The 14,660-nt window shown below is 39.3% G+C and overlaps 1 protein-coding gene across 1 annotated transcript; it reads left to right on the top strand.

Annotated features, from left to right (window-relative positions):
• Positions 1 to 162: 162 nt before the first annotated feature.
• On the top strand, positions 163 to 14,660 carry cds2 (CDP-diacylglycerol synthase (phosphatidate cytidylyltransferase) 2). The gene is made up of 13 exons (XM_026343590.1): positions 163 to 350; positions 3,590 to 3,732; positions 4,103 to 4,199; positions 5,843 to 5,940; positions 7,634 to 7,773; positions 9,294 to 9,352; positions 9,998 to 10,080; positions 10,303 to 10,390; positions 10,651 to 10,719; positions 11,099 to 11,251; positions 11,515 to 11,634; positions 11,914 to 12,017; positions 12,947 to 14,660. Exons 1-13 carry the CDS (start codon positions 279 to 281, stop codon positions 13,080 to 13,082), a joined length of 1,362 nt encoding a protein of 453 aa, XP_026199375.1. The 5' UTR covers positions 163 to 278; the 3' UTR covers positions 13,083 to 14,660.

Below are 14,660 nucleotides of genomic sequence, written 5' to 3'. Positions count from 1 at the left end.
GATATATGTACACAGATCATGTGCATTTTGAGTACAAACTGCTAATTCAACACTCTTTTGACCTTTTCTACCTTTTCTAACCGCAGTGATATCACCGCTCGTATATGAAACCAAACGTATTTTGAAAACAGGAAGTTGTCTTCATGTTTTACTTCCGCTGACTTGACTCCGACTGGATTTTTCGACTGAGGTGCTGACAGAAGCTAAGCACAAGATTTGTCAACTGTGTGTCGCAGCCACAGACCGTCGGTGTCGTCGTTAGGCCACTTTCCGATAAGATGACAGAGCTACGGAAGCGAGGAGTCAGAGACACCGAGCCGGGGTTACAGCCGCAGCCGTCAGAGGACAGGGTACGTTAGCCAGGACTCAGTCCTGCTCTTTGGGGGCGATGCTAACGCTAGCTACCCAGCTAGCTATCATTCATGTAACGTTAATTCATATAACATTCATATAACGGTAGCCAAAAGGCATGTCATAATTAGTTTAAGCCAAGCATATTTAACGACGTGCTTTCTTTGGACACTGTCCCGTACTTAAAAGATTTACAGCCCGTTACAAGCTGCTAAAATGCGCTAAACAAGTCATCCGCCACTCCACTGTGACTTCAGCCTCGATTGGCTGCTGCTGCTTTCTGCCTTCCTGGGCGTGTTCTGTGGGAAAACAAACCAGATGCAAACCAAATGCAATTCTTTCTTCATCAGCTACACTTGAACCAGCTCGTCCATGTGATGCTAAGAAAAGCTAAATTCTACTGTATATTATGTTTGTGTAGACATGCACGGACCCACACCAGGGCTACATAAGCACTGAGAAAGCTTCAAGCCAAGCCACTATTTGTCAGTGAAGTGTTTGTTAAAACAGGAGCTAAACCCAGGTATTTACTTTATTGAACGAACGGGCCTTTAGACAAAGTCCCTGCCAGTGTAGCACCATTAGCTTGGCTTGCTGCTGTCTGTCTATTCAGTTTGGTGTTGAACTCAAACTGGGGCTGAACACAAAGGGGCGTGGTGGAGGAGTGACGGATGTGGGGGATCTTTCAGGAGGACAGGACATGATTAGTAAAACTGGAGAACTGCTGAAAGCAGATGGGAAAGTAGTCGAGGCATTACAACAGAGCACACTGGGTATGTCAGGGAAATGATCGCTGTTTAATCATAGGAATCTATTTCTTGTCTTCATTAAGATCTGGGTTATTAGATTTTAAGTAACTGGTAGTCGATACTACAAATTTAGTATATTTGTTTGAATCTTAACTCCATAGGACTAGAGTCCTATAAGATCAGGTGGGAATTCAGTCAAATAGCAAATTGTCAGTTTAGCTTGAGTTCAGGGACAATAACAACAAATTCATAAATGAGTCACAAATGACCACCTGAACAAATTTGTGTTCTTTAAACATTTCAAAACAGTTAAAATATTAGTATTTTATTAACACAGCTGAAAATGTGGAGGATGAACCCTGTCTTCTCTTTTATTTCTTTTTTTTCTTGTCTTGGTCTAAAAGCTCTAAGAACCCAGATTCTCTCATCCTTTCACAGCTTGTAGATTTAGCCTTTTCTAATGATTGGGGAAAAAAACAACAATCAACAACACTCAGGGTTGCCGCTAGTCTAGCAGAAAGGATGACAGACAAGAAATGTGAGTGTGTGAGTGAAACAAGTGCCTATTTTTAACTCAAGCATCCTGAATGACGGATATTGTCTCCATAGAAACCAGCAGGCGGATAACGGGTCTGGCTGTGCATGTGTTTTCGTGCATGCTGCTGTATTCAGCTGGTGTCACTACTGACAGTGTGTACTAGCTTGTGAGAGTGTTTCATATAATCAGGAGCAAAGTCCAAGAAATCTTCCAAATGTTGGAAACTGTACAGATTTAGTTTCTTTCTTCTGAGCTCATCCAAAGGGATAGATGGCCAGACAGGGTGTTGGTGTTTTGCTTAGTAGCACTGTAAAAGGGTGAGCACACACTGACTGTATAAGGTAATAAAATCCAGTACAGTAAGTATTTAGCACCAAACCCATCTTTCAGGGGAGATCCCCGAATTACATTTAATGTGGATCCAATTTACTGCGTGTATAAGTCGTTGTTATAGTCTCATACAGTATTTAATCCTATGAAGTCAATTCCGGAAAAGGCAGAAAATTGCAGAAATGTTTCCAGCCTGCTATGTGCATGCTTTTGCTGTCACCACTGTATTAAAATAAGATCACAAAATGTGGCAAAAAGAAATTAAGTTATATTATTAAATCAGAAAAAAGCCAGCTGCAGTAATTTAGCAGAGTGATCGTTGCTGTCTCAAAACAGCAAGCTGACCATCTGCTGTGTGAATGGGAAGTGAGAGCTGCAAGCCTAATTTGGTCACCAGCAGCAGAGAGTTCAGTGGGGGGGTGAAGTGTGAAAGGACAAACTGACCTGAAGAAACCTCTCTGTTTTCACCAGAGGAGCCTGTCTGTAACTGCCTCCACCTGATGACATCATCTTTTAATTATTGTTGCCATGGGGAGGTAGAGACCAGTGTGTTTTGAATAGGCCTCAGTCAGCGAACAGATGGTTTTGCGAAATCAACAATATGGATGGAGATTACTTGGTGCAGTGTTCATCCACCCACACGCAACCCTGGACTGATAGTCCTGCTGCTGTTTGCCTAATACAGTAGTATTCAGGGTGTGTATAAAAGAGTTTTTCCCCTTTTTCCTGGAAAAATGTGTAGACTGTGTTCAGTTGTTGAATCATAGCATACACTGGCTTCTTCTACATGTTGGGGTTTAATGTCTTAGAGTAGTTAGGGTTAGAGTAGTGTTTGACATCTGAATATTGTAATTGGTGTTTTCATAAATCACTTTTCCAAACATGTTTAAAAATTCACCATGCTTGTTGTGTTTGTACGCTCATGTGACCTGTTACTGCGTGTATGGAAACATCATCATTCAGCTTTATTGTGAGTCATTATTGTGATATGACAGCATCTTATCATATAGGGGAATAATCATGATATTTTATGGATGCTAGAAAACAGCCCTAGTAGCCACCAAGGGAACACATAAGAGCTGTTTTCTAAACAATCTGTTGTTTAATTAGTCATAATCATAGGTGTGTTATTATGTTTTTTAAAAGATTGCATCATTTTATTCATTTACATTTGTTTTTAGTCATTTGGTATATGCTTTTATCCAAAGTGAGTTATAAGTGAAGTACAAGGCAAGCAAAATATCTTTGCCAAGGATAAGAACTTTAAAGTGTGCTAGGAAGAGTTCACGCAGAGCTGATGGTTGTAGATATAAAATAGATCTAAAGTGAGTGTTTACAAAAAATTACATTGTGGAAACTTGCAGCTGATCATTCTTAACATGGAGAGCTGCTTTTGTAATAATGTGTCGAGAGAAAATGGTGCAAGATGTGTTTCATGTTTGTACTGTAAAAGTAAAAACATACAGAGACATAATAAATGCTGTTTGATTCTGTTTTGATACATAAATGTAGCTTTTAACTGCTTATAAGCCATAAAAAATAGAAATGTTTTTTAAATGCAAAGACTGAAGAACTTGTCTATCTGTATTACTGTCATATTTCTCCTCTGTCTTGTTGTCAGGGTTCAGACAGTGAGCTGAAGGTGGAAAAAGATGGAGTGTCAGACAATGAGTCCAAAGTGGACTCGGGAGTCCCAGAGGTGCCAGTTCCTCCAGATGACACTCCTGAGGTTCTAAACAAGGCCCTTTCAGGACTCTCCTCAAGGTGAGTGTGGTAATGAAAGCTGCCTGCTTATAGTGTAAGTCAATGATGACCACCATAAAATAGCAAATATTTGTGGATGTTAGACAGTTGTTACCAAAGATGAGTCACTGCTCGTTCTGTACAGAGCTGCTAACTTAAACAAGAGGCCAGTGTCGGTGCAGGACTACGTCTTAGCACTAATACACATATAAAAGAATCCCACCTCATACACAGTTTTACTTAAACAGCAGATGTGAGTCACTGAACTGTACTCGTGACAGAAGATCATCAGTATCAAAAATGTTGTACAAATAGCTATTTATACGTTTTCTGCTTGTCCATTATTAAGCCAAAATAATTGAATGCATTAGTGTCTCAATGTTTCCTTCAGATGGAAGAACTGGTGGGTCCGAGGTATTCTCACATTAGCCATGATCTCCTTCTTCTTCTTCATCATCTACCTGGGCCCCATGGTGCTTATGATGATTGTGAGTACTAACAACATGGATGGAGCTCTGCAAAAGCTTTGGCACCTCCAATTGTCTGCCCTATACAAAGTCTGTAAATGTATATACTGTATATACTGTATATACTCACATTACTGCTCAAACATTTGGGATCACTTAGATATTTTATTGTTTTCCAAGGAAAACCACATGAAATTAGACTGGAATTAAGCAAAACAACAGGACATGCTGGTATGGTCAGAGTTAGAAATAATGATTTTGATATATATGATTAATGTGTTTATGTTATGTGCCTTCTTGAAAAAAAAAACAGCAATTCTGCAGCAATTACGGCCTGACAGACTAGCTCTCAATTTTGATAGCTTTCTTTCCTCAAGGTCCCTACCACTCTGTACAAATCTCCTGTTTTACTCTTCCTTCATTTGTTGTGCTCCTCTTTGATCTGAAGACCTCAAACTTGGACTCATCTGTAGACAACACCTTCTTCTAGTCTTTCAGTGTCCAATGTCTGTCCTCTTTTGCCCTCTTTTTTGTTTTTATTGGCCAGTCTGAGATATGACTTTTTGTTTGCAATTCTGCCATGAAGTCCTCCTCTTCACTGTTGATGCTGACGATTGACGTGTACTATTTAGTGCAGCTGCCAGTTGAGGACCTGTGAAACGTCTTTGACTTAAACTACACACTCTCAGATATTTGTCTTCTTGCACAGTTGTGCATTGGGGCCTCCCACTCCTTTTTCTGTCCCTGTTAGAACCAGTTTATGCTGCTCTCTGAAGGGAGTAGTGAACACCATCATAAGAAAGTTAAAGTTTCCTCAAAATTTCTAGCATTGAGTAGCCTTCCTTTCTAAGGACAACAATAGACTGACAGGTCTCTAATGAAAGATCTTTTTTCTGATTACTGGTACCTATTGGAACCTGTAAACAAAAAACTGCTGATGTTCAGATACTAAACTAACCTAAAGAACTCCATGCTCCCTTGTTGAAGCCATACCAGGAGATTGATGCAGAGGACTGACAATTGCTAATAATAGACCTCTATGCAAAAATGTAGATCATTCTTTAAAAATCATCTGATCTATTTTAATTGATTATGAAATGGATATAATTGTTTGTGAATTGCATGAAAATGTGTTTTTCTTTGAAAACAAAGACATTTGCAAGTGATCCCAAACTTTTGAGCGGTAGTGTGTGTATGTGTGTGTGTGTGTGTGTGTGTATATAATGTATATATAATTGTTTAAAATATTCAGTTATTGTGATCATAATTACTTTTTGCAGCTTTGTCTGTGCTGTTGAACTTTGACACACAAATAAAAAAGTGTAATCTCATGGATCTTCATGTAAACTTCCATAGTTACTTTGGTTGTGTAAAGCTGCTTTGCGACAATGTCAATTGTAAAAAGCACTATACAAATAAAATTGAATTGAATTAAATTGAATTGGATTTATGGGACCCAGACTCTCTAGTAATATGCAGGATTGCAACTCCTGTTGTCTGGTAATTCCCTTAAAATAGGCCTGTCAGCCATTTTGTGTCAGTAGGACAGCAGGCAAAAGCACATACTTTCTCACACACACACACACACACACACACACACACACACACACAGTTCTGATGCTCCAGAAGTTTAATCCTCGCGGATATTGTGTTTCTCTGTGCAGGTCCTCTGTGTTCAGATCAAGTGCTTCCATGAAATCATCACTATTGGCTACAGTGTGTATCACTCATACCACCTGCCCTGGTTCAGGACGCTGAGCTGGTGAGGACAGACTCATGTAGCACACAGACACTCAGACATTTTAGAGAGGTGTCATGAACACAGCAAACATCATTCTCTGCTTCTTTCTTATTGTCTTGTCTTATGTTTTATTCTGTTGCAGACGTCCCGAGGTTTGTTTCCTGATCTGTTTTAAGTTTTGAACAGACTATATATCATTAAGCCAATCAGTAACAATGACAAAACATATTGTGATTGATTTTAGCATTAGTGGTGCAACGCATAGTGCAGGGATTTTCAAATTGTGACACTATCGACTCCTCACAGACAGAATCAACATATCTGCAACTCCCCAACTTCCACTCATCAGTACCCCCAGCCACAAGAGTTAGTTACTCTGTGGGCAACAACTTGAGCCTTGTTTTTTTTAGCCCATTTTTGTTTACAGTTTGATGTTCTGCCAACATTCAGGGTTTGCAAATTAGTGATGAGCAGTTTACCCGTTACTTCCATCCTAAAAAAAAGGCTTAGGAAGGCTTCACCTTAAGCAATAATGTGAGTTTGGTCTCATATTAGCTAGACACACTCACTTTATAAGCAACTCATAATGCATTATATTATGAGGTATTTCTAATGTTTCGCCCCCTCGCTTATGTTATTAGGGCAACATAACATTGGAAATCCCTCGTACTACAGTGCACTCCAGTACAACTCCTCTAACCACTGTGACCTCAGTGATAAACATATAGTAGAAACATTTCTAGACAGCTTCAACAAAAACAAAAAATTATAAACTTTCAATTCATGACAGAACTGTTGTATTGGATTGCATTAATTACAGATGTACCTAATAAGGTGCCCTCTGAGTGTATAATCACAAGCTTTTATCTGGTAGGATATTAGTTATGATTAAGGTATGTTTTATTATTAATTACATAATAAACCTGTTATATTGTTATTACTGAAATATAATCCCAATCAAATTGTCATTAAGGAGAAATGATCCTGTTTTATCTTGCTATTTCTTAAATATTACCCTGCTATTACCTTGGTATTACCAAACTGTAAAGTAGCATGCTACTGACATTTATTCATAATGGACATCTAATATAGTAACATCATCAGAAAACATAACTCACACTGAATCTAATAATATTGTCATGTGTCATGTCTCTTTTTTCTATATTTGCCTCAGTAATGACTCCTAGAGATATGCGTTTTAACGCAGTTCGCAGCAGTCCAGCTGTACTCATCCTTTTAAAGTACCTTAACTGCCTCTGTGAGCACTAATGAACCGGCCAAAGAAATTCACTGAATTTTACCATTTTATTGCTGCTTAACATTTTGCTCTCCACATCCATCTGAAAAGGTCAGAAGGCTGTGAAGAGTGTGTCACAGTTTGAAAACCTTGGATATAGTGCAGTAGAGTGGGATAAGGCAATGCCCTGACGTTTATTATGCCATGTTCCTGAAAAAGCTGATAAACAGTCCAAATGGCATGTGCAGTTTAGAATTGCAAACCATTTAACATTTGCCATGCAGGTAAGTTGGTCTATCAGCAGCCTAGACACGTGATAGAATAATTAAAAAATTATTTTGAATCAAACTTTTCGCCCCAATCCCCACAAAATAATGTCCACCATGTGCAGCTGCAGACATTGTGAATGCAGCACGTAATTAGCTGCTGTTATTAAAACAGTGAGATGTACTTTATCTCCAACCCTCTGTCCCTCAGGTACTTCCTGCTGTGCGTGAACTACTTCTTCTATGGTGAAACTGTGACAGATTACTTCTTCACACTGGTACAAAGGGAGGAACCACTTCGCATCCTCAGCAAATACCATCGCTTTATCTCCTTTGCACTCTACCTAACAGGTACAAACACTGAAGCTTGATTTGAAAATGAAACATATACAAATCTGTCCTTATGTTTGGTGCTTAGAGGTGCAGTATATTAATTTATATACATTTTCATTGCTTATATATAAAATACCTCCAAAAGTATTGGAACAGTGAGGCCAGTTCCTTTATTTTTGCTGTAGGTTGAGAACATTTGGATTTGACATCAAAAGATGAATATGAGACAAAAATGTCTTTTCAGCTGAAAAGCTGAACTTGTTCAGTCTAAAACTTTCCACTTCTTGGCCCTGATGAACTCCTTTGTGTTTTGGGTCATTATCTTGCTGTAAGATGAAGGATCTCCCAATCAGTTTGGTTGATTCTTTCTTTAAATTGACAAAATTACACTAAAGATAAATGAAAAAGATATAGATTTTTTTGTGTGACACGGGTGCATGTAGATCTGTGGTTACCATAGACTGTGCTTTACATCGGACACCTTCATCAGAAAAGATACGTTAGGACAGCAAGTGGTAACATTGAAAAAGAGAGCCTGTCAGTAAACACAACTGATGAGAAGGCAGGGAAAGTTGTGCAACACAGATTAGTACTTTCTGCTGCCCAATAAATTTATTAGGGAGAGACTTACTATGTCTGTTAGAAATAGGATTAATTTCAACAGAGAGGGGAATGACAAACCAGAGACTGTGCTCCTGAGAGACTAACTGCGCTCTACTAAATTAGCTAAAAATTCTGGAGTTGATGACCCACTGACCAAGTGGATGCGGGACTGGTTTGGCAGATGGAGTGGATTTATTGTTTCTTGTTTGATATCTTTAGCAGGGGCTTTCCTTGTTATTTTTGGATGCAGCTGCATTACCTGCATTTATTGAGGTCACATTTTGCCTTCCTAAATATAGTACATTTGATAACGTTGACAGTTTCATATGCCATGTGGAGAATAAGTGACATGTGGAATGCACCAAAACTGTAACACTACACAGTGCACAAACACCAGCCAAATAGTTATGTAATTACTAATTGAAATTAGTCAAAGTGTAATATAATATGATGATATGATCATGAACATGATTGCTGTGTGGTGTTGATTGGTGTACTTTATTAGCTCAGATACTTAAGAATACCTTTAGCACTGTGCTAGTTATAGCAATCCCACTTCCTGTACAGCAGGTTGTCACTCTGTAATTCAATGCTATTAAATGCCAAACAGGATGTGGTGAGGAAGGAAGCACCTCACTGCAGCTGCATCTTGCCTGCTAGAGTCAAAGTAAAGCTGAAAGGAACTGCAACTAGAAAGGAGTTTTTTTTACCTGCTGCACTGCTCCCTTCAGTCATGGAAATAGTATGAATCAAATAGCTCCAGCAGCTCTTCTGTGCACACTAACATTTGGGTTTGTGTAAAATAGGTCAGTCTAAATTTAGTCAGAGATGACATAGATTGTGAATTAATTCACAGCTTTTTTCTATCAGGCACTAGACCCCTGAGTATTTTCCTATTAGGTACTTGATACATTCTTTTTGTGTTGTTGTTGCAGGTTTCTGTATGTTTGTGTTGAGTTTGGTGAAGAAACACTACCGCCTTCAGTTCTACATGGTAAGAAGACCCTTCCCTCCTCCAGGCCAGGAAGCCTCAGGGCTACTGGGTTATTGATGAGGCCAGCTAATATTTAGGCCACCAAGTAAATGGAGAAGTGGACCAGAGATTGATCTAGTAACAATGTCAGTCAGTAACCAACAATGCAGGAGAAAATCTGTTCAGTGGAAAAGGTTCTTTCCTTCTTCTGTGTTAATCATTAAAGAGTCCCAGCACAGAAACATGTCTTTGTTCTCTAACTTAAAGACAATCGTTGCTCTTGTACCTGTGAAATTTCTCTTATGTTTGTAAGGACGGGGAGTGCAGGGGCTGAGTACTGCTGTTTTTTTCATTGTCATAAAAGAGAAGCTTTCATTTAATTTAATCAGACTTTGATTTCATTATTTTTGAATTTTCGCTGCCACTCAGTTTTGCTCAGTGAGTGTCACTGTTCATTTTTAAACCTGGGTGGAGTCGGTTCACATCAATTTCCTAAAGAAATTCACCACAAACAAATAATTTGTGCACAACATTACTGTATGTCCATATTGTCCTGAAATATTCAAAATGATGTTTTATTTACGATCATAAACACATTTAGAAATAACATGACATCTAAACTTCTTGTGTAAACATTGGGCTAATATTGTTGTGTTGCCTGCACAGTTTGGTTGGACCCATGTGACTCTGCTGATCGTGGTGACTCAGTCTCACCTCATCATTCACAACCTGTTTGAGGGGATGATCTGGTAAGTAAACACTCTTTATCTCTTTTTACACTGTCCCGCTGAACTTAAGCAACCACTTGTCTCTAACATGGTCATTTATGGTCATTTGTGGATTGTGTACAAAGAACTACCCTGTAAATTGAGTTACTTCCTCAGATTCCCTTACCACACATCTTGTTTCTTAAAGCATGCTTTAAATAAGTCTCCTGAAATTCTGATTGAGGCTTATGTTTGTGCAAATAGGTTCATTGTGCCAATTTCCTGTGTGATCTGTAATGACATCATGGCCTACATGTTTGGTTTCTTCTTCGGCCGCACCCCTCTCATCAAGGTTGGTAGTTGTTAAAAACTCAGTAGCTGCATGAACCTTAAATTATCTATTTATTACTTTTTTCACTAGTAAATTACAATCTGAAGATTATTCTTTCCATGAGCCTTTGTTTAGAATGACACAGTAGGTTTGTTCGTATTGAGTAATAAACATATGCCGTGTCTAACAGATTTGATTGTTGGCCAGTTATTGAATTAGTATTGTTTGGTACATGGTCATTTATTAATCTTGTTTCTACACTTTGAATTTGTTATTTCCAGCTGTCACCTAAGAAGACATGGGAGGGATTCATCGGTGGATTCTTCTCCACCATTGTCTTTGGCATTATGGTACAAGATTTTCGCTTTGCCACTTTGCCTTTATTGGGAATTTTTCCTTTCATGTGCTCTGACACCACCGATAAGGCATTTTCACACAATTGTTTTAGCATTGCACTGCTTGTGTACATGTGAGTACAGTACAGAAATATCCAGTGAAAATATACATTTCAGCATGTTGTAATGTGATGATATAGGTCTCCTAGAACGTCAGTAGTAAGTCAAATGGAATCAACATCTCTGAGAAACATAGCCAAGTGCAGGAATATGCCAAAAAATGTATGTTGACAATGGAAAGACTTCAATATGTAAAGTTGGTGCAGTTTGCCCTCGGTTATGTTCAACAACTCCACAAGTATAGTGTTGTGACTGCTCCATGTTCTCCTCAAAGCTCTCCTATGTGATGGCTGGCTACCGCTGCTTTGTGTGTCCGGTGGAATTCAACAATGACTCCAACAGTTTCCAGGTCGACTGTGAGCCTTCTGACCTTTTCCAGCTCCAGGACTATGCCTTGCCCAGCGTCCTGGAGTCAGTCACTGGATGGGTACGACTTTGTTGCACTCTCTTCACCTAGTCTGAATTATCTCTATGGATTAATGCTCCATAAGTCACTTTTAAACTGTCACGTCGTATCGAATGGGTTGTTGTACATAGCTCACATATATTTGCTAAAAAAATGTGAAGTCCAGTTAAGAAATGGCACTGAAAAAAAGAATACACTGAAAAATGTGATCTTTGGAAGCACCCCTAATGTGCTCTCTCGATCGTGACTATTTTAAACTAAACCTCTGTTTCCTCTCTCCACAGACCACAGTGCGTCTCTACCCTTTCCAGATCCACAGCATCGCTCTGTCCACATTCGCCTCCATTGTGGGACCCTTTGGTGGCTTCTTTGCCAGCGGCTTTAAGAGAGCCTTCAAGATCAAGGTGGGAATAAATAACAGTGTTATTCTGATCCAGGACATATCCTCATTCAGTAACCAGTCATCATACGTTCAGACTCCTACTACTGTCAGCCTGTAGCTGCTGCTTGTCTGAAGGTTGTTCTGTTCATTTGCTTGAAATAAGTCAACATTAAAAGTGTCACAAATCCATAGAATATATTGTGCATTGTGTACAATTAGTGTTTTTTTTTATGTATATATTTATTTTATTACTGACTTGCTAATGTCTGTCTAACGATGTGCAATGTTTCTTGGTCCTCAGGATTTTGCCAACACTATCCCGGGTCACGGTGGCATTATGGACAGATTTGACTGCCAGTACCTCATGGCCACATTTGTTAATGTGTACATTGCTAGCTTCATCAGGTATGAAATTATGAAACTTGGATATACTGTGATTGACCTTTGGTTTTGTCAGAATTTGGTTTTGATACCCAAATAGGCTCTTAACTTTTAAACCTGATTTATTCTTCTGTTGTGAACCTATCCACAGTATGTGCTGTAGGCTATGCACATGGTCTGTGTCACTCTGCAATTACACTGACAAAACACTAGATGGGTGTGCAATTGCAAATGACACAATGTTTATCTGACACTGTGCTGAGTTATTTTAGTTTACTAAAGCAATGGCTACTGAAACTGAGCAGATCATATAGGTGTTGAAGCTAATAGATGGTGAACAGCAGTTTCTTTTACTGAAGTGACTGCAACACAGAAAAGATGGAAGATGTTGAAGGACAAGAGTGGGGGAGGTGCACGTCAGGCTACTGTGTAGGGTAGCAATTGTAGGGTCTGCAACTGTGCAGTGCCTGCACCATAGGTACAGTGTCGATTGAAAGCATAAACCAAGCATAACCTGTGCAAATTGAAACTACAGTTCACCATTCACTGAGCCTCACCTGTGCTTACTTAATGTTATCACATTCGTCAGTATTTCCAATCTAGCACCATACATGTGCAGGTAACAGTAATAGCTGTGGCAGGTTTTGCTTTTTACATCTTAGTGCCAAACTGACAGTACACGAACCAAATGGTGACTGGAATAGTGCTTCACGAATCTTCAATAAAACATTCACTGTCTCCAAAACATTGGCACTTGTAAGAACTAACTAATTTAACCACCCCCATTAACACATACACAGCTATTGATATTTCCATCTGCAGCCACAGTTTGCAACCCAGTCTTACAGGTGTTAAAAAAGAAATCTTAGCGTGGCCGGTCTTGAAGACTGTTGGAGGGATTAAAAAATTCTCCTTAGTTTGCTGATTTCTTTTTTTTAACTGCCTTTTCTCAGGGGCCCCAACCCCAGCAAGGTGATCCAGCAGCTCCTGGCCCTCCGTGCTGATCAGCAGCTCCACATCTTTAACTCTCTGAAGGCTCACCTGATAGAGAAAGGCCTGCTGCCAGCGTTGGAGGAGGCTGCTGCTTAGAGCCACCTGCACTCACACCAGCTCACCCTGAGAGGGAGACCAGAGAGGAGGGCAGCGCCCAGGGGGCTCTGCGCAGCTGTGGAGCTGCGGGAGACTTTCAGTGCGTCATGTAAGCGAGAATACATCAGAGGAAAAAAGAAAAAAAAAGAAAACCACAAAAAAACAAACAAACAAACAAAAACAACCGACAGCCTTGGGTCATTCCGTTTCATTTGGATTTGAGAGTTGTGCATGTTTGTGTTCATACAGTCTGAGTTTCTGACTCCAGTGTTTTCAGGTTGAGTTAGTGAATTACTGTACTGTACACATTTCCATTCTAGCCAACTGGTATCTATTTACACTGTTGAACAAAATGTTGGTCAGCTGTACATTTCTACCTGTACTACCTGTACACAGGATATCCTCTATATACCTTTTAATGTGTGCTTATATTTTATTGTACTTTTTGTTTGTTTTAATGCACTGCTCAACTGTTACTCACTGAATTGTTACTCCAGCTACACCCTCTTCCCCAAATTTAAGTTTTAATTGTCTCTGTTGTGATTGTTTCTATTTATACATAGATGGGTTTTATATTTCATATGTTCTATTATATCTTTATGTCGTGTCAGTTTTAATCAGACTGAATTCCTTTGAACACCATTGTGAATCACCATCTGCCACATGTGTTTGTGTCTCTTCTTCATCTGTCACTTGTCATTTCAAAAGCTCTCCTGCTTGGTAAAATCACTGATGTTATATAACCATGTGTTCTCATGCAGACAGATAAGGTGAATATAAGATGTTACTGAATCTGATGAATGCATCCTCCAGTCAGATGATTCCAGCCTTTGGTGGTTTTGTGCATTAAGGAGCAGTTTGGCTCCATGTGAAACAGATCAAAGTGTTTATTTTGTTATGGACCACAAGATCTCTGTAGTGTGTCCAGTGTGATTGACACCGACTGGTTGGTTGGTTGGTTGCTATTTCAGTGCAAAAGCAGACATGTGGTCTTACATAAAAACGCATTCATGTTTTTTATTTTGTTTTAGTTCATACTCTGTCTGTTAATGTATGTTTTGACTGTAACAAATGTGGAACTGTTACAGGTTTTACACATGTTGCTTCATGGCTTCTATTTGTGACATTGTGCTATGACCCCGCCTTGTTGACAGCTTCAGAGCGGGAACCCATAGTGTGAGCAGGAACCCACTGTCTTAACTAAGTGGAATGGTTGCTGTAGACTGGCCGGATGATATTCAAGGTGGATTGTTTCAACGCAGTCAGCTATTGTACACACGTTGGTGTTCATTCCCAGAGGTCTTATAGTAGGATTCTTTGATATGTCACTGATAAGCGTGTGTTTGGTTTTCTAGTGAAATATAAAAGTTGGATCTTCTTCATTGCTGGGTTCACTTCTGTTTTCCAAGCCTTCTAAATGAATTTGACGAATGGTGATCATTAGCATTAGGCTGCTTTTACAGTTTACTGCTCAAGCTGTGAAAACTTGTATAATGTCTTTTGTGAATTGCCCTGATGATGTCACAGTGATGTCATTGTATGTCAGACTTAGCCTGGACACTTACATTTTAGTGGAGT

The sequence above is a fragment of the Anabas testudineus genome, chromosome 9 (genome assembly GCF_900324465.2).
Source record: "Anabas testudineus chromosome 9, fAnaTes1.2, whole genome shotgun sequence".
NCBI lineage: Eukaryota > Metazoa > Chordata > Actinopteri > Anabantiformes > Anabantidae > Anabas > Anabas testudineus.
The sequence above is the reverse complement of the archived record's forward strand: the minus strand, read 5'-3'. Positions and strand labels throughout refer to the sequence as shown.

Coding starts and splice junctions, on each gene's coding strand:
- cds2 (XM_026343590.1), top strand. CDS start 279: ATGACAGAGCTACGGAAGCGAGGAGTCAGAGACACCGAGCCGGGGTTA. Junction 11,635..11,913: donor AGAGAGCCTTCAAGATCAAG/GTGGGAATAAAT, acceptor CTTGGTCCTCAG/GATTTTGCCAACACTATCCC. Junction 12,018..12,946: donor TACATTGCTAGCTTCATCAG/GTATGAAATTAT, acceptor GCCTTTTCTCAG/GGGCCCCAACCCCAGCAAGG.